Below are 19,029 nucleotides of genomic sequence, written 5' to 3'. Positions count from 1 at the left end.
CCATGCACGTGAAAATTTTAGCTAGTGCATTGCTGGAAATTCCCTCATTTGATTTGTTCAGAATGTCAGCTTTTTCTTTTATTTTAAGCAACGTAAATTTTCTTTTTGCCCTATGAGACCACACCAAGCAAAACTTAACGCAAAACGGGCATTTCGAAAGCAAATGAATTAGACGGTACTTCCCCTAAATTCATTCAACTAATTCAATTCAAAAAATGTCATTACAGTAATGACATCGGCGGCACTTCTTTGAGATTTATTCTAAAAAATATAACGTAAAAAGAGCAAAAGACAATGACAAAACAAAATATTTTGGAAGTATCGAGGTAAAATTTTTCTAATGTCACAAATACTAAGTACGGAATGAAAAAAAAAATATATCGTATCGTGTGTAGAAGAATCGAGTTTCTACTGTCGTTTCAATTCACACATAAATATGTACCTCTAATTATTCTTAATTTATCGCTTTTTTTTCATTGCAAGGAATACACAACACCAGCTCCTAAGCAACATAAACCGCACACCGGGCCACGCATATCGCCAGACCCCCAACACGCACGTCGTTGTGATCTCCGTACAGATCTCTATATGCTGCAGCCAGAGCGTCTCAATCAAGGCGGCCAAAATAACCCACTTAAGGTGAGCTTCTTATCATTTATGAGTTCCATAAAAAACAAGCTAAGCAATTTCTACCTTTTAGGGCAAATTGACAAATTGTCATGTGTCAGGATGTGAACGTCCCTTCAGCGTACAAAAAATACCACACAGCAACCTGATATTGCTTGTAGTGGACACATTGTGTCCTTGCGGCTCCAAACAGCTCGATATAGAACCACTAGAGGAGTCGGGTACTATTGGTATAAATGGATTTTCGAAAATCAAGTTTTGAGCAAACAATTTTTTTAACAACTTAACAATTTTCTCGCTCAATTTATAGGTGCTTGCAGCGCGCGTCGCCAGTCGCAGGAGAGTTCAAAGCGTCGCCGACCCAAAAAATGTATCAACTATCATCCAGAAGAAATTGAAATACAGCAATGTGGGCGTGCCACGTCACTCCTGCAAACGCCCATTTCGCTCGTCATAGCGCATCTGCTCATGTTGGTGGTGACATTTACGGTCACAACTGCGTGATACTAAGTGCAGTAAGAACTACAACACACAGGTGAAAATTGTGCAGCAGTGGAGAGTGAACTAAGTAAACAACATAGAATGAAACAACGCAGCAAACAACAAACAATAGTAATGCCAGCAAGTAATTCCATACCAACAAAGCCACTAAAGATAAACAACCAATAATATTTACTGAGTATACAATTCTTTGTTAAATATACATATAAATATGTGCATGTAACTTAGTGGAATTAAGTTCAGAATTGATATTGATTAGGCGAAACTTCTGAATCTACATAGTTTTGTTTTTAGTAATGCGGAAGGAAAAATCTGAAGTTAGGCGCGCCAAAGGTTAATGGTGTACTTGGATAACTTTTGTACGAATTGTATATTTTTAGGAAGTATATTTTGGTTGGGGCGCATTTTTAAAAGATTAAGGGTGCTCAAGTCAATAACTATAAAAGTGTTAAACGCATTCGTGTTCTTACAAACTAAATGGGTATGCAATCTTTGTACTCTTCTGTACAGCCGAAAAAAATGTCTCCTTGTCGTGACCAAAAATGCGGAGCTTCCTCTGTCACACAACGCTAAGCATTGCATTTATAAAAGAAAATACTTCCAAGAGATAGTATAAGTAATTTCGGTATAGGAATAATCACGAGTAAGGAAATATTCTATGTTGTTTCCATTCTAAAAGCGAATTAAAAGAAGCGAGAATTAGAGTGAAATTTGAATTTCAGGTCTTCATCGAAAATTCCACAGTGCATACTGTATGAGTTTCTGTAAACTTCAAACTTTAGGAATCCAAAAATTGTTGCGTAAAATCTCTCCAATCAAAGGGCATTTAAACCTGTTTTCACAGAAAATTAAATTTTGCGTATCAAAGTCAATAATCGAAAGTTATTGAGAACTTTTTTTATCTGAAAAGTAAACTGCTGCTAACTCTATCTGGGGAAATAACCGACTGTAGAGTTCTAAAGGCGGGAAAACAATCAAATTTGGCCACGCTGAGATCACCTGATTTTAATTATTCAGCTTTCGCGCAGGGTCGCGTTTAAAAACTATATAAGAAATACCAAATCAGCAAGCATGCTAGGAGGCGTAAAAGAATTCCAAATAGCTACCGTATTTTTGAATTAAAAATTTTAAACTTTACTTCTTATTATTAAAAGGTTATACAGACCGAGGCATATCGACGAGGTAATAACAGCTGCTGATGCGACTATGATTCCCCGAATGCCGTTATCGAAGTCCACCAATCGCAAACGAAGAGCTCCAACTTCCCCGAGAGCCCCGTGTAACCTTGGCACAATTACGTTCTGGATACTGTAACAGGTTAAACTCCTACTTATCCAGAATTGACCCCGACATACTAAACATATGTACGGCATGTGAAGGCACCCCGCACGACACTAGCTACCTTTTCACATGCCCCATCAAGCCCACTCATCTAACACCCTTCTCCGTCTGGACCCAACCCGTTGAAACAGCTAGTTTCCTGGGCCTACCGTCAGATAAGCTAGACGAAGACGACCGGTGATTACACTACACTGACAAGGCACAGTTACTGCTACAACAACAACGATAACAACTATGATTCCAATTTTATTGGTTCTCTAATTGTCAAACTTTGTTTAACTTTCACTTTGTTGTTGTATAAAGAATTTAGGCCATAAAAAAAGCACGCCATTTTGTTTTTGCTCTACAGCTGCTACCTTGTTGGTGTGCTCACCGCAGAACCTTCTTGTTTCGAACTGGCCAAGGATGCTGATAATGGTATTGACGAACTTAGCAAATAAAATACCGATTCATAATGAGTTCCATGGCATGACAGACCAAACGTCTGAGATCTCAAAGATCGCCAGAATCTTTCTCTTCAAATATCGATCCAAATAGCATTTCAAGCATTTCCATTTATCGAAACAACAATCAGCCTGCAACCAACCTTTGCTCTCTAGAGATGCAGTGGCTTCTTTAATATGAAGTGAGGGATTTACGGTCTACAAATGCGCTAATTTTGTTTGCTAAAATAACCAAAATATAATGCGTGAAAAAGCCGATTTTCCTAACAGCTTCGGCGTTCAATTGGAGCGTTTTTAGGCCCAACCTCAGAATCGGTAACGGAGTAGTTGACTATTTATCTTTAAATGCTGATTGCTCTAGACCCTGTAAGTAAAAAAACCTGAGATTAGTGATGGACGAGTTAGAGATGTTTAAACAATCGAGAGAATCGCCATCGTTGCTTTCGACTGTTTCTTAAGAGCTTGAGAAGTTGAAATGATAATACAAAAAAGAAATATTGTTAGAATGCTTTATTTTTTCATTATAATCTGGTAAATAATTTCATGTTTTTCTTTTAATAGACGGCATGTGGCCACCGCGGCTGCGAGTTACATAATCCATTCGATCAGTTAAATTTTTGACTGGTTTTTCCTACAAATCTGAATAATAAACCTTAATGAGCTCAATCTGCAAAATGCGATGCAAACGATGGTCATTTGGATTCAATTCTTGCACGAGCTGCAAGTTCTTTGCTTACGTAAAATTTTTCATGTAGTCGAGGGACAAAGACCAACCAGTTAAGAATGACGGCGGATCGACATTTCGGCGTCTTCTTCAACACTTCGCTCTAAGAACTTCACAAGTAGGGTTTTTATTTTTTTTAAGTAAATTTCCACAATTTGGAAGCGTTGTTCTGGTGTTAAACGATTCATCATGACTTGCCAAACTTTACTGAAGGGAAATGTCAACACAGTTTGTCATTCTCAGCTATCAAATCATAGTTATCGGTGTATGCAGCTAAAAAACTCCGGATATAATCGAGTGAATCATCGACTCGGTGTCCGACTGTGCAATTGAAATATTTTTCAATTTTTTCATGTCCTATTTCATGTTCCTTTAAAAGGAAAAATTCCAATTATTACTATAATTCATCTCATTTTTACCAAACAATAATTATAAGCATTTTTGTTTCACCTCAATTAATATATCAATGAAATTCCAGTGACTCCGTTTTTCCTCCACAAATATTGATTGGATGCATAAATAAATTGGCATGAGTCATAAGCTAGTCCGAGGTATTTTGAACGATTATTATCGTATGCTATAAGCGACTAGCAATTAATTTCCAGAGACTGCGAGAGAGAACCAAACGATCTTGACTAGCCCGTATGTTTTGGTCCATGATTCGATTGTTAGCTAATGTTACTTTAACTCAAGCACGGCTATTCGCGATCAGCAATTCATCTACGACAGAAAGCATCAATATGTTTACGCAATGTTGACAATCGACTAAAGCAACTCGGACTTGCCCATCACTACCTGAAATCTTTGTGAAAAATTCTGTTTAGGCTGGTTCAAGAAGTGCTACATTTTTGATATCAGATGCGAGTAGATTTTCTTGGATATACTGTTGCGTACTCCTAGCGACAGAAGCCACATTCTTCTCGGATATCACAGCTACACTCATGTAACTTATAATCGAAATTGACTGATGTGCACTAGCAAGCCAGACTCACGAATATTTTTCGCAAATGCATGCACAGCAGATCGATTCATTAATTTCGATTTCAACAGAAGATTTAGAAGTGCGTCAGAATATAAAATAAGATATGGGCAAGCTGCAGCTCTACACGAAACAAAACGATGGTATAGCCAATCGTTCGGTATCAGAATACGATCTTGTTCAAAAAGTTCACGGAATATATTCAGAAAATATAAAAGATTATTCCTAAAAAGTGATATTATCGCCTTCAAAGTACTTGCCATCAATTGCAACGTACTTACGCCAGCGTTTGATCCAGCTCTCGAAATATTTCGGGAACTCTATTTGCAGTATAGTCATGGCTCTTCGATTGTTTCATTACCTCCTTTCTGCTGTTAAAATGTATTTTTTGACTCGGTCAAACGAAAAAAAGCGCAAGGAGCCATATTAGCTGAATTCGATGGATTTTGGAAGGTATTAATTTTGTTCTTGGTAAAAATTCACAGATAAAAATGGCACTGTGCGACGATGCGTTATTTTGGTGCAAAATCCTCGAGTTGTTTTCCCACAAATCCTTCCTTTTTTGACGAATTGCTTCACGCCAACATCTCGTAGTGCTAAAATAATAGTTTTTATTAACTGTCTGATCTTCTGGTGAAAATTCGTGGCGTATTATTTCCTTGTAATCTATAAAAACCATGAGCATCGATTTCTTTTTTTAGACTTGGTTCATTCAGAGCTCTCCGCTCACTCGCCTGATGTCTGAATTGCGTCTCATACTCATAAACCCACGACTTGTCTGCAGTAATGAAGCATTTGATGAATGTTAGATCGGATTCAGAGCCTTGGAAATTATGTCATATGATGCAGAAGTAATATTTTACTACTTACTTACTTAGACGGCTCTATGTACAACCGTATGCGGATTTTGGTCGAATCTAAAACATTGCGCCATCTAGCGCGATTCGCTGCTTGCTAGAGCCAGTTAGTGACACCCTCACTTGATCTCTTCAACGTAGATCCTTCGTACGCCAGTCGGTTCCCTCTCGACGGGTTGCCGTGCCGGAACACTTCCTTTCATCCTCTAGACATGACAAAGCCAACGCATTCGCTGTATTTTATTACGCTTCACTTGTCCATGTCTCGGTATAGCTCATACAGCTCGCTGTTCCATCGGATCCGGAATATTTTACTAATTGAAAAAAGAGAAGAAAATAGACAGTTGAGACAAATGGGCATTTTTCAGCAGTACTGACTCTTTGTAGAACTTCTTTGTATGTAACCTAGAAATTTACCCTAGAAATTTATAGTTTAAAGGCTGTAAGGCAGTATGGACTCTCTGTAGAACTTTCAGACTAGAAATTTACACAAAATTTGGTGACTCTGGGATATTTAGGCACTCATAACAGCCCCGCCATGCTTCCCAAAAGTACTTCCGCCTTTCACTAAATCTTTTAACCGACAGATTTTTTCCAAAGGCGAATTTTCGTTTTTCAAATAGAAGTGGAATAAGTTTATTGAATGCCTCCTATAAAGATAAGATGTAGTTAAATTGCAAAAAAACGAAATGGATGATTTTGTGCAAGTTGGTAGACAATAAATATTTAATTTAACTAACTTATAATTAATAAGCAAAATTAATTCCAATTAGTTGTATTGAAACTCATTAAGAAAAAGGTAGGAAGAATTAAGCAACTTTAGTATTTGTAGTTCATGTATATTGATAAAAAAAAATCATTTAGTAGCGACGACTATGTTAATATTGATTAGTACTAAATAGCGAAAAAATAAGTGTATTAGTACAGTGATACTAACAAAGTAGTTACGGACATAAATTTAAACTACAAAATTCAAGCGATTACCTATTGGCTGACAGCTTGCATACATCTGAATGTACGAGTAGTAATGGGCTAATTATTGGTAATTAACGAAGTACTCGTATGCATAAAAAATACCAAATTGTTTGAATAGACTTTAGTAAATGAATATAGCAATTTTTATAGGCTTAAATTTTTTGTTGAAATTTATTGGAGGGATAAAAGTAGCATTTAAATACACATACTATTTATTGAAAGCATGCTAAGCCATGTGAGAAGGGTATCAGGTATGGAAAGCGTTAAGTGGAGCGTAGACAAACAAAGTGAGTGTGTTGAAGAAGTTTAGAAAAATTGTTTGATTATTTGAGAATTTTTTTTATAAATTCAAATATAAGTGCGCGGATGAAATAAATCCATATTTGATGCACACTTAGTACAGTGTAATACATTCAATATAAATGTAGTTAAATTATTGACGTTATAAAAAATTTAAAATCAAAATTTATGATTAAAAAAAAAAACTAAAACTATAAGGACTAAGATGATTAGTGTATATTCGCATTGAAAAAAAAAACATGTTTTGTGTAAATACTGTTGACAGCAAAAAATTAATGGAAAAATACAGTTGAACAGTTTTGATGTAAAGAAAAGTAACAAAAATTCCTACCGATCCGTTTTTAAAGTATAGACATAGTGATACTCAAAATTTTGTTGTTAATTTTCAATAACTCCACATGCCATGACAAGTATTTCGAAGCTAGGTAAAAATTACAAAAAAAAACAACAAAAAAACAGAATACATTTTAAAAACACCAATTGTTCTATAAAAGATTGATTTTAGGAGAGGTTTTATTTTCAATTAAAACACTGTATGGCCGAATTGACTTTTTTTCTGGGTTTTTAGGAGATTAAGGCATTTTTCAATTTTTTGGGAGATTTAGGCATAAGTAAAAAAGCAATCAATAGTATTACTAATTAGTGATTACTTTTTTGTTAAATTTATTTTTTATTTTTCATTCCGAGCGCCGTAGACGAATGAGTTGGTGCGTAATTAACATTCGGGAAAGTGTAGGTTCGAGTCTCCGCGCATGAAGCAGCAAAATGACAGTTTTTTCTAATAGCAATTGCTCTTCGGTGCGTGAGTACCATTTGGAATTCAGAGAGAACTTAGCTTCAAATCTCGGTGAAACACCAAAATGAAGAAAAAGTTTTTTTCTAATAGCAGTCGCCGCTCGGTAGGCAATGGCAAGCCGCCGAGTGTGTTTCTGCCATGAAAAAGCTACTCATAAAAATATCTGCCTATCGGAGTCGGCTTGAAACTGTAGGTCACTCCACTTGTAGACACATACCATACACAGACGGAGAAATTCGACTAAACACCTACACAGAAGTGTACGCGCCAACTATTTATTTATTTATTAATTTTTTGTTTTACAAAAAATAGGTTCTTTTCATTGTAAAAGGCCTTTTTTCATTTTTACATACAAAGTATATAGTATTGCATATTCATGGCAATAGAGTTTAAGCATTTTTACAGCAACACCAATTTTTAAAAAATCGGTCAAATAATATTTAAAATAAAGGGGGGTTAAGTTTTACGGGCCGGTGCTGATTTTGAATAAAATACAATTCTTTTAAAAAATTATTGTCATTTCTCCTTACTACGATAATATTGGTATGATTCAATTACGTATGGAACAAAATATCGGCCAAATGACCACCGCGACCTCGGCGGCACACCTCCATCCGATGGTCCAAATTTTCGATGACGCTGAGGCATAATTGAGGTTCTATGCCGTTAATGTGCCGAATTATCTCATCCTTTAGCTCTTGAATTGTTGCTGGCTTATCGACGTATACCTTTTCTTTCAAATAACTTCAAAGAAAGAAGTCCAACGGTGCCAAATCACATGATCTTGGCGGTCAATTGACATTGCCGCGACATGAGATTATCCGGTCATAAAATTTTTCGCGCAAACGAGCCATTGTTTCGTTAGCTGTGTGACAAGTGGCACCGTCCTGTTGAAACCACATATCGTCCACATCCATATCTTCCAATTCAGGGCATAAAAAGTTCGTTATCATCTCACGATAGCGAACATTATTCACAGTAACTGTCTGACCGGCCTCATTTTGGAAAAAATACGGCCCAATGATGCCGCCTGCCCATAAACCGCACCAAACTGTCACTCTTTCGGCAATCACTCTTGGATTATCATTCGCCCAAATGCGGCAATTCTGCTTATTGACGAATCCACTGAGGTGAAAATGTGCCTCATCACTGAAAATGATTTTCTTCGAAAATTGGTCATTCACTGTTGCCATTTCCTGCCACCATTCTCACCATTAACAAGGGGGTTGAAATGGTCAAGAGGCTTTAGTTCTTGAGTCAGTTGTACTTTGTAAGCGTGTGAATGCAAGTCTTTATGCATAATGTTCACCAACGACGGGCGTGAGAGGTGCAATTGTTGGGCACGACGACGAGTTGAGGTGGACGGTACTTCAATCACACTATCGCGAACAGCAGCAATATTTTCTGCAGCACGAGCTATACGAGCATGCACTGGTGTTTTCACATCTCCTACAGACCTGGTTTGCTCAAACTTTTGCACAATTTTTCCGATTGTACGCACATTTTGACGATTAAATTGACCGAAAAAATCACGAAGTGCGCGATATGTATTTTGATTTGAACGCCCGTTTTCATAATAAGCCTGAATAACTTTAACGCATTGCTCGATTGTGTGTATCTTAAATTGAAAAATGTCGAATGAAATGCAGAAAAAAGCTTGACGTTTAGGTGTGGTTCCCATTCAACATCAGCCCTTGAAATGTAGCCACCCTTTATAAGGTGTTTAATTTTTCGAAGATCTGCTCTTTGACCCCTAATAGCATTTGTAATAAAATTTTGTGCTAGAAATATGATATGCTATTTAAGCGCATGAAGCAAGCGGTGCATGATCATATATTTGTTTTTGTTATTCACACGCATTAATTTAAAACGATTTTTTGCTGAAGCTCCCATTTCGAACTTCGAAGGCTCATATCTTGATTTTGGATTCTCGGTTAACTTCGAAAATCGGAGAAAGCACTTCTTTACTTATGACTAAATCTCTCAAACCATGTTTGCTCAAAACTGGTTTGCTCAAAAGCCTATCTGAGTGCTATACAGTGTAATAAAAATAATGTTTTAGTTTTCACTTTGCAAGTCAGTGCAGAAAAAAAAAAATGATAAAAACAATGAAAAAAAAAAATTAATAAAAACACAGTTTAAGCACAAACATTTTTTGGCATCAAAAACCTTTGAGAATATTGGTAAATAGATTGACTTTTAAAAAATTATTTTCCTTGCACCATCTACAGAAGCGCACAAATATGCACTGCACCTTTAAATTTTTTGCGTAAATATTTTTTATTTTCATTTTTACTTTTGTATATTTCGTTTTGCAAATGCATAAATGATGCCATATAACTATAAATTTTAAGTATACACAGCGTCACAACAACAAAGAACAAAATTACATATGAAAAAATTCAAGCGAAGTTAAATGAAAAGACTTAATGCAATTACTGAAAGTCATATCAGTTTAAACAAAAAAATATGTATGTATGTATGTATGCAAATATTGATTGTACTTATACAATATTGACGATTTTTTCCACAACAAAACCAAATAGATAAAAAATAAATGCAACTAAGAAGTTTTCATACATATACCCTGTACGCAATGTAGTGAGCGGCCGTAAGGTCAAAACGAGAGGCAAACAAACAACCAAACGGCATAGCAATAACAAACGAATTATACTAAAAATATTCAAAAAGGAATGAAGGAAAAGGAAGAAACACTTTTGTTGGTATTTTTACTCAAGCGATTTATTTTATATAAAAACTTTATACAAATGAAACTGACAAAGTAAAAAATAAGTGCAGTAAAAAAACAACAATTTGAAAAATGCAAAAAAAAAAAATATTTAAAACAATTAGTCATAAATAAGAATAAATTTAAACGAAAAAGAAAACTTAAATAAGCAAAAAATTGATAAATGTCAAAAAACAAAAAAAATGCTTAAATTTTCGTGAAAATTTTCGCATTTCTCACTGCAATTGCAATTGGCAAAAATATCAAAAAATAAGTTAAATTAAAAATTCAAGTATTCAAAATTTGCAGTGTTCGCGGATTTTCGCTAAATCAATAAAACAACTAAAACAAATTGAAAATAAAATTAATAAAAATTAAACATATCGTCTATTTCATAATCAAATTGTGTTTTTGCGCGTTTTTTGCAACAAAGCGTTGTTTTTTTACTTTCAACTTTCATTGATGTAATTCCTTTTTTTATTACTAAAATTAACACTAACATAAGAAGAAAAGGAAAATTATGCAAAGAGCAAAGATATAAGTAAAGGAAAAAAGTACGAAGAAATGTTTGGGGAAACAAAATATATCGATAACTATGAAAATAATGCAATGAAGGGTTGAGGCGTAAAAAAAATAAAAACAAAAATTCACACACAAAAACATTTTCTGTGTCTTAAACTTGTATAAAAAAATGTCTTCCATTAATTAATACTAAACAAAAAATGTAAATTAAATACTAAAAAAACAAAAATGCAACTTATTAATTAACTATTAAATATTAAATAAATACATACGCATTCAAACTCATTAAGTGAACTCACACACATATACGCAACACTCATTTTTACACACACTTGCATTTAACACGCGAATACTACTATTTAATAATAAAATAAAATTAAAAAAAAAAATTTGAAAAAAATTAAATTGAAAAAATTGTAATGATATGCAAAATTATGGATCGTATGCAAGGAATTTGTAAAATTTGTGAATGTATTGTACATATGTACGAGTATATACTTAAACTTGTATTTAAGCTGGAAATGTAAGTATGAGAAGCCAACAAATGCATTTGTACGAAAGTGTAAATAAGGCATTATTACTCACGAGACATGTCGAGTATGTGGAATATACTACATATATTGTGTGTGTGTATGTATATATACAGGGTCCACCATATAACTTTACGGAATTAAAAATGCTATATTATAAAAAAGAAACTACTCAATATTTTTCCAAACGGTTTTTTCATTGTGAAGTACAATCCTTCCGGTTAATGATGGAATACAACTTCATGCATATGGCTTCCTCGGCTAGCCATCACCATCCCATACGATCGGTCCAATTTTTCAACACATTTTCGATTGTATTTCAGCTTTGACATCGCGTATGTTGGTCTTCAGTGCATCAATTGTTGCTGGTTTGTTGGCATAACACTGGTCTTTGACGGCACCCCAAAGATAATAATCCAACGGCGTCAAATCGATAATGCGATCTTCGAAGGCAGTGCGCAAAAGATTGATCGTAGCATTCGCTGTGTGGCAAGTAGCGCCATCTTTTCAAAGTAATGTCGCAATATTTCCCAGCGTTCTTTAAGCGCATACACAACCATTTTCGTTCAGCGGAAAATAAAACTAATTTTCTGTCAAATCAGATGACAGCTAAGTGTTACCATTCTTCAAATAATACCTAGTTCAAATCCGTAACGATATATGGCGGGCCCTGTACTAAGAACCTTTGAGTTTTCGATTAATAACATTGGAACACTTCAACATTTGAGTGACTGGCTATTCTACAGAGTTGTACAGCATAAGTCAAAATCGGCTGAATTGGGAGTTCTTTCTAAAAAGACAGTACACTGCTTATCATGTCAGCCTTCTATCAAGAAGAACAACCAAGATATTTAACTGTCGTAGTTTGGGGAATTTGAGTATAGCACAGCCACTATCTTCTTCTAAGATTGAGGGTTGTATATATGAGTTGATTTTTGGGGATTAACTATAATTTTCCATTTATTTAACCATTTCTCTACTTCACATAGCTCTTTCTGCACACAGTGAAAGGTTTCTTCTGGCGCTTCACGTGTTACGAGTATAATTATGGCCGCATCGTTAGCATACGTGGCTATGTTTACATCTGCCAAGTCAGGTAAATCAGTAGTGAAAATTGTGTACAGAACCGGGCTCAAAACGCTGTCTTACGTAACGCCGATATTTATGGAGTATTATGTTAGATAGAGCATATGTTAGATATGATCTTAGCAATTAAAAGTATGGAGCTGCAAGATTTATTTTTAAATTTTATATAAAATTCCCGAATGACAGACTTGACCGAATACTTGTTGTACATCAAGAAAAACCGCTGTGCAATATTTTTTATTTTTCAGTGCATTTGTAATATCGTTAATATCAAGAAATCAAGAGATAATTTGAAATAAATGCCATTTTGTGTTATTTGAAATTAGTAAACTTTATAACTCCCAACGCGTGATCTTGAGATGGTTGTGCAAGTTTTTTACATTTACTTTCAACCTATTTTTTCTTTGCAGCTCCATAACTTCTTCTTAATTGACGCGATTACCGCTTACGCGATTTTGGCCGAGTTTAACAAAGCGCGCCAGTCATTTCTTTCTCCTGCTAACCGACGCCAGTTGGACACACTAAGTGGAGCCAAGTCCTTCTCCATCTGATCTTACCAACGCAGAGGAGGTCTTGATCTTCCTTTGCTACCACCGTCCGTTTGTATCCATTCGGATACATTCGCTATGCTATGACTATTTTGACGTAAATATCATACAGCGTTCCATCGCTTGCCAAGGTCCAAAAATCTTACGCAGAATTTTTCTCTCAAACACTCCAAGCGCCGCTTCATCGGATGTTGTCATCGTCCAAGCTTCTGCGCCATACATTAGGACGTGCAAGATAAGAGCCTTGTAGAGTATTTGTTTTGTTCGTCGAGAGAGGGCTTTACTACTCAATTGCCTACTTAGTCCAAAGTAGCATTTGTTGCCAAGAGAAAATCTTCGTTACATTTCAAGGCTGGGATTTTCATCGGTGTTAATGCTTGCTAATTATATTGAACAGTTGACAACAAAATGGATACCCCATATTTGCCATTTGAAGCGTTGATATTATGCAGACTTGTTTTTGGGGCAAAGTCTTCAGACTCACTTACACAACGACCAAACATGTTTCCAGCGAATGCAAATTTAATGGGTTTTTTGAAATTATGTAGAATAAAATTGAGTCTTATTGTCTTGTACAAAATTCGCTTTATCATTTACAAGACTTGGATAATTTTTTCACTTCTGCCAAAAAACCACTTAGAATATCAAAATCAGAATCTTCACGTTCTGCCATTATTAAATATTTGTTACTGTTACTAGCCTTACTTACGGGTAGTTCTCGAGGACTTCTTCAAAACACAAAAGAAAAATATTGTCTTATGCAGAAGGCTTTCCCGCATATAATAGACTACACTTGTATAAAAATATGAAAAAATGAGCACACAATTATTTATTGAAAAAAGTGCTTTTTTCGCTATTTTTTTCAAAAAAGGTGTTAAATAACATTAAAAAATGATTTTTTTTTTTGTATTTTGTTAGTTAATTAGTACCGCATTTTAATTATCTTTATATTGATTATCGGTTTGAAACGATAACTTTCGTCGCTTTTTAAAATCTTACACGCCATTTTGAAAAACATGGTTTTGAGAAAACGTGTTTCAAAGTTTTCAAAAGGTAAACAGTATACTCACACGAGGGACGGTACACAGGCCTGTAACTCCGAAATCACTATGAATTCCGCTATAAAATTTTGAGGGCATATCTATACTATAAAGGTCTGTACGTTGTCCGCGCATCACTGCAAAACGAGAACACCAAATGACGTAAAAATTTTTATATAATCATATTTTCACCCAATGAAGGTTGTAGGCATGTTTTTATGATGGAACTCCCTTCCCACAGCCCCCAGGCTGCGCCACCACTCTCATTCGTCACTAATAATCGAATATTTGCTTAAATTTAATCTAAAAAATCTTAGTTTTTCCTATTTCCCACCATTTATAGCACACTCTAGACTTCATAATTCACATAAGCTGTTCAACTATGATCCAAATGCAAAGTTCAAAAACGGTTTGAGATAGAAAATTAATAAAAATAATTTTGTTCATATTTTTCTGATTGGTTGTTTTGATTTTATTCAACGAGGCATAGCAACGGATGCCGGGTATTGTAATATTATGGTTATTAATAAAAAATTATTTTCTATGAAATTATTGTTTGTAATTCTTTTATATACATATCTTAAATCGCTCAGAACTACTCCTACGCGAGCGGGGCCGCGGGTTAAAGTTAGTTTTCCTATAATTGCAGTAAAAAAAAATCGATTTTTTAAAGCCGACTGATAAGAGACCCCCTTAACGTTCCTTGGTAGCTGCCTAGTTCACAAATGTCAACTATGATTGACGTACGCCGCCATTTGCACAAATTATAGCTGCCGATAGGGTGTTTAATTTTGCGCCACCCTGTACTATATCTGTCCTTTTTAACTTTTTTGCAAACGTATCTTTGACAATTGAAAACGGGTTGGATTTTGATGTTCACCAATTGAAATGAAATTTTTATTGAACGACTGAACGACCGTCTGGGTGTCAATGAATGGGTGTGATTAAGTTACACAAATGTTGCAAATGCTGACAAACTCACACACGTACATATACACTTACATACATAGACATAAAATACAGAGATAAATGCCAATAGTTACGACTAAAATGTTAGAATGATATTTGTTACAGGATTTTACGATGCTTCAGCCAATCGCATGGGAAAAGTAAAATTTGAACTTAAGTACGAGTACGTAGCATAAATACCTGTAAGTGTAAGTGAATGAGTCCGAATTGTGTAATAACTAAATGCTATAAGTTAATGAAAATTGCAAATTGTGTAAAGTGCAAGTTGTTTGAATGACCTTAAGGCAATGTATGAATTTAGAAGAAATATTAACGAATATTGTATCAACGTGAATATTGTGAAAACGGGATGAACGTTTAGATAAGAAATTTGTAACTTTCGTTTAAAAATATTTACCTGGTAAATACTAGACATAGTTGCACACTTATGTACTTACAAGTACATTAACATATAGTCAAAATAAATCAAAAAATGAAAATATAAATAACGAAATTCATACATTCATACATATATCTATTGAAATATAGAAGATTGTGAAGTGCATGACAAAAATGTAGGTGAGTATATCGAAAAGCAGTTATTGATTACTGGTACCAAGAAAGATAAGAAACAGAGAAATATGTGCGATAAAATTTTGCAAAGTTGTATGTAAAACTGTTTTTGAAACATTTTGCGCAATTGTTTGATAGTTGTTTTTATTGAAACGAACTATAAAAAACAAAAAACAAAAAACAAAAAAAATACAAAATATCTGAAATAAAAGGCAACTTTTTGAAACTATTAAAGAAAACATACTCCAAACTAACGTATATACCAGTGACACACTTTCCACGCGTTTCATACAAAACTACATAGTACAGACATACATAGAACTCTATGGCATGCGCTTACATACTCTTAGATTAAAATACGAAAACAAACGAAAAAAAAAAAACAAAAATAAAACAACAGAACACTCTCCGCTCTCAACTAAAAGAAAGTTTTAAGCTTCATCTACTCAACAACTAAATTAACAAAAAAGAAAAAGTATACATCATATAATATATAAAGTCTTTCCACTATTATTCGTATATTTTGCGGCTAAAGATATGATATAATAAAGCTAAAAAATATAAAATTCCAAAAATTCATAATCAAACTCGCATTTGCTTATCTGCGTGTAGTAAATTTATCAAAAGGAAAAACCGCTCAGACATAACGGAAAGAGTAAATAAAAATGAGTTTTCCAATAATCGATTTTCATCCATAAAAATAAACGCCCAGACCCTATATGGCCACAAAAACAAAACAAAAACACCAAAATACCGAATTAAAATTTAAAAATTATAAATAAATATTATTATTATTATTATTATTCTTATTATTATTATTATTCTTATTATTATTATTATTCATATAAAAAAGTAAATAATTCACAAATTTAAAATTTTAGTTTCTAGCACTAGCAGCTCGAGGCCTTAAAAATTATTTACAATTGATTTCATTTAGTATTTGAATGGTTCATAAAAGTAGTTCGATTTAATTAACTGCACAATATATTTTACTTGGCTTTAATCCTAGTCGCTCCTGCCTAATAACATGTTTACACATACCAAATTATCGAAATTTTCAAGGTTTTCGCGTTAATGCGCTTTTAAAAAACGAAATTACCCGTACAAAGTGGCTCCTTCAGAAACCTGGGATTGAATAATGTTGTTGTTGTTGTTGAAGTGGTTGAGTATTTCCACTGAAATAATCCTAATTAGTGACCAGCACCGTTTTATTACCACCGTCCTCGTATAAAGTTTTCTGTTTTTTTTTTTTGTTTTGTTGTTCTAAGTCAAATCCATTTAGTGAGGTCCAAATTCTTTATCTCGCTGCATGAGATCTCATTACTTTGCTGCAAACCAAAGGAGCGGAGTCGTGCCCTAGCTAGCCCTGGACATTCACATAAGTAGTGGAAAAGACTTTCCTTCGCTCCTTCCCTTTGACAGCTCTTGCAGATAGGATTGGAGGGTAGATTGAGTCTAGCTGCATGATCCCCTACATTTCAATGGCTTGTAAGGGTTGCAGTGATGCGTGAGATGTTTGGCCGAGAGCATCCTAACAGATCATTCGTCCTTTGGATTTTGTATGACGGTCATGTGTTTTTTGTTGTAATACATGTAGTTATTTGCTTCCATATTCTTTCGGCTAAAGCATGATAGTGTGAGGCAATGGATGCTTTTATTGTGTTGAGGGAGGTAAAGACTGCTACCGCCTCTGCTATTTCTAGTGTCGAGCCTTTTCTTGCTTGCTCATCCGCTATCTCATTACCCCGTATGTTCCTGTGATCGGGAACCCATATCAGAGTGATTTCAAGCCGATGACTAAGCATTTCCAGCTCCTCTCTACACTGTAAGACTAGTTTGGATGAAATGGAGTTGGAGTCTAAGGCCTTTATAGCTGCCTGAGTGTCTGAAAAGATAGCTACTCTTGCACCAACTTCCTTGTAGAGTTTTAGTGATTTGCATGGTTCTCTGATCGCTAACAGTTCTGCCTGGAACACGCTGGCATAGTCAGAAAGACGAATTGACTGGGATAGGTTGAGCGGCTCCGAATGGAAGCGAGCTCCAGCGCCACAGTTCAACTTAGAACCATCGGTAAAGATTTCGATATCGTATCTTCCATTCACCTTCCCTTTGCTCCATTCGGCTCTCGGTGGAAAACGTACCGTAAAGCCTTTCTTGAAGTTAACGTCGGGGACTGTGTAGCCCGATCTGTTTCTGAGCAGCGAGGGTCCCTGTAGCAGGATCTTACTGTGACCGTACGTCCTTGTTGTCCCGCTTCCTATGTCTCTGAGTCTCACCGCGCTGCAAGTGGCTATTGTTTTAATGTGTAAATCTAATGGTAGCAGATGAGCTAGTACATTGAGCGCTTCAGTAGGACTGGTGCTAAGCGCTCCTGTAGTTAAGATACACGCTGTTGTTTGTATCTTGTTCAGCTTAGTTTTGTTATATTTCTTTTCTGTTGCAGGCCACCAAATTAGTGCCGCATATGTTAGTATTGGCCTTACAACGGCTGTATGGGACCAGTTGGATAGTTTTGGCTGGATACCCCATTTTTTACCGAACATTCTCTACATACATACTCGTATGCGTAGGGAAAAGGTGAAACGTAAACACCAAACAATGCAAATACATTTCCAATAATATTTCATTATTTACTTTTACATATCAAAGAAAGAAACAGACTTGACAGCTGATTGGCAATGTTGCATTTAATGCCCGCAAAAAAATGGGTTCATTAATCATCTGTATATCTATCTGAAGAGTAGCAAAGTTTAAATTTTTAACATCAATATGGGTTTCCGTGTTTGAGGAAGGAAGGGAAAGTGAGCATTTAGCAAAAAAAGAAGTAAATGTTATTTGCTTTGAATTTAATCGCCCGAAAAGCTACTAAAATAACCCGACAATCATTTCAACTTTGCCTTAGAGAACTAATTAGGTAAAAAATCAGAATACTACCTTGATCAAACAGTTCCTGGAATATATTCAAAAAAAAGTAATATTTTCGCCTTCAAAGTACTACCCATCAACAGCAACGCACTTATGCTAGCGTTGCATCCGACTCTCGAAACTCTTCTGGTACAGAAAACTGTTAAACTTTCTACTGAAACTTGGAAGGAAAGACGTTCTGTTGATGATCGGTATCATTACAGGACACAACCCATGGGGTCAGCATATGACCACCACTGGAATCATTGAGGACCCAATGTGCCTGTCGTGCTTGGAGGAGGCGGATAGCACTGAGCATTTTCTCTGTGAGTGTCCTGCCTTTGCGTAGTCTTTAGTGCCACGCTTATCCAGAGACTAGCACCCCTTTGAATACTTTCTAGGCATTTTACTGTTGTGCTTTTCTCGAGTGTTGGCCACCAGACTAAGACACCGTATGTCACGAAAGGCCGTACCACTGCTGTATATAGCCAGTGTACTATTTTTGGGGTTAGGCCCCATTTTGCCCCCACAATTCTTTTGGATATATAGAGTGCTGTGGCTGTGTTTTTACTCTATCATTAATCGTATGTTTCCACGAGAGCTTCCC

The 19,029-nt window shown here is 35.3% G+C and overlaps 1 protein-coding gene across 2 annotated transcripts in view; it reads left to right on the top strand.

The window, feature by feature from the left end:
* LOC128865397 (voltage-dependent calcium channel subunit alpha-2/delta-4) overlaps window positions 1-14,582 on the top strand; it is a 175,927-nt gene extending 161,345 nt beyond the window's left edge. The window contains exons 15-17 of one of the 2 annotated variants that reach the window (XM_054105732.1): window positions 484-639; window positions 701-848; window positions 938-14,582. In XM_054105732.1, the coding sequence (XP_053961707.1) occupies window positions 484-639; window positions 701-848; window positions 938-1,131 (498 nt within the window). In that variant the 3' untranslated portion in view covers window positions 1,132-14,582. Of the gene's footprint in view, window positions 1-483; window positions 640-700; window positions 858-937 lie in introns of both variants that reach the window. The other variant, XM_054105731.1, reaches the window with a different exon arrangement.
* Window positions 14,583-19,029: the final 4,447 nt, after the last annotated feature.

Source organism: Anastrepha ludens, chromosome 5 (genome assembly GCF_028408465.1).
Source record: "Anastrepha ludens isolate Willacy chromosome 5, idAnaLude1.1, whole genome shotgun sequence".
NCBI classification, from domain to species: Eukaryota; Metazoa; Arthropoda; class Insecta; order Diptera; family Tephritidae; genus Anastrepha; species Anastrepha ludens.
This window is presented reverse-complemented; position numbering and strand designations above follow the sequence as displayed.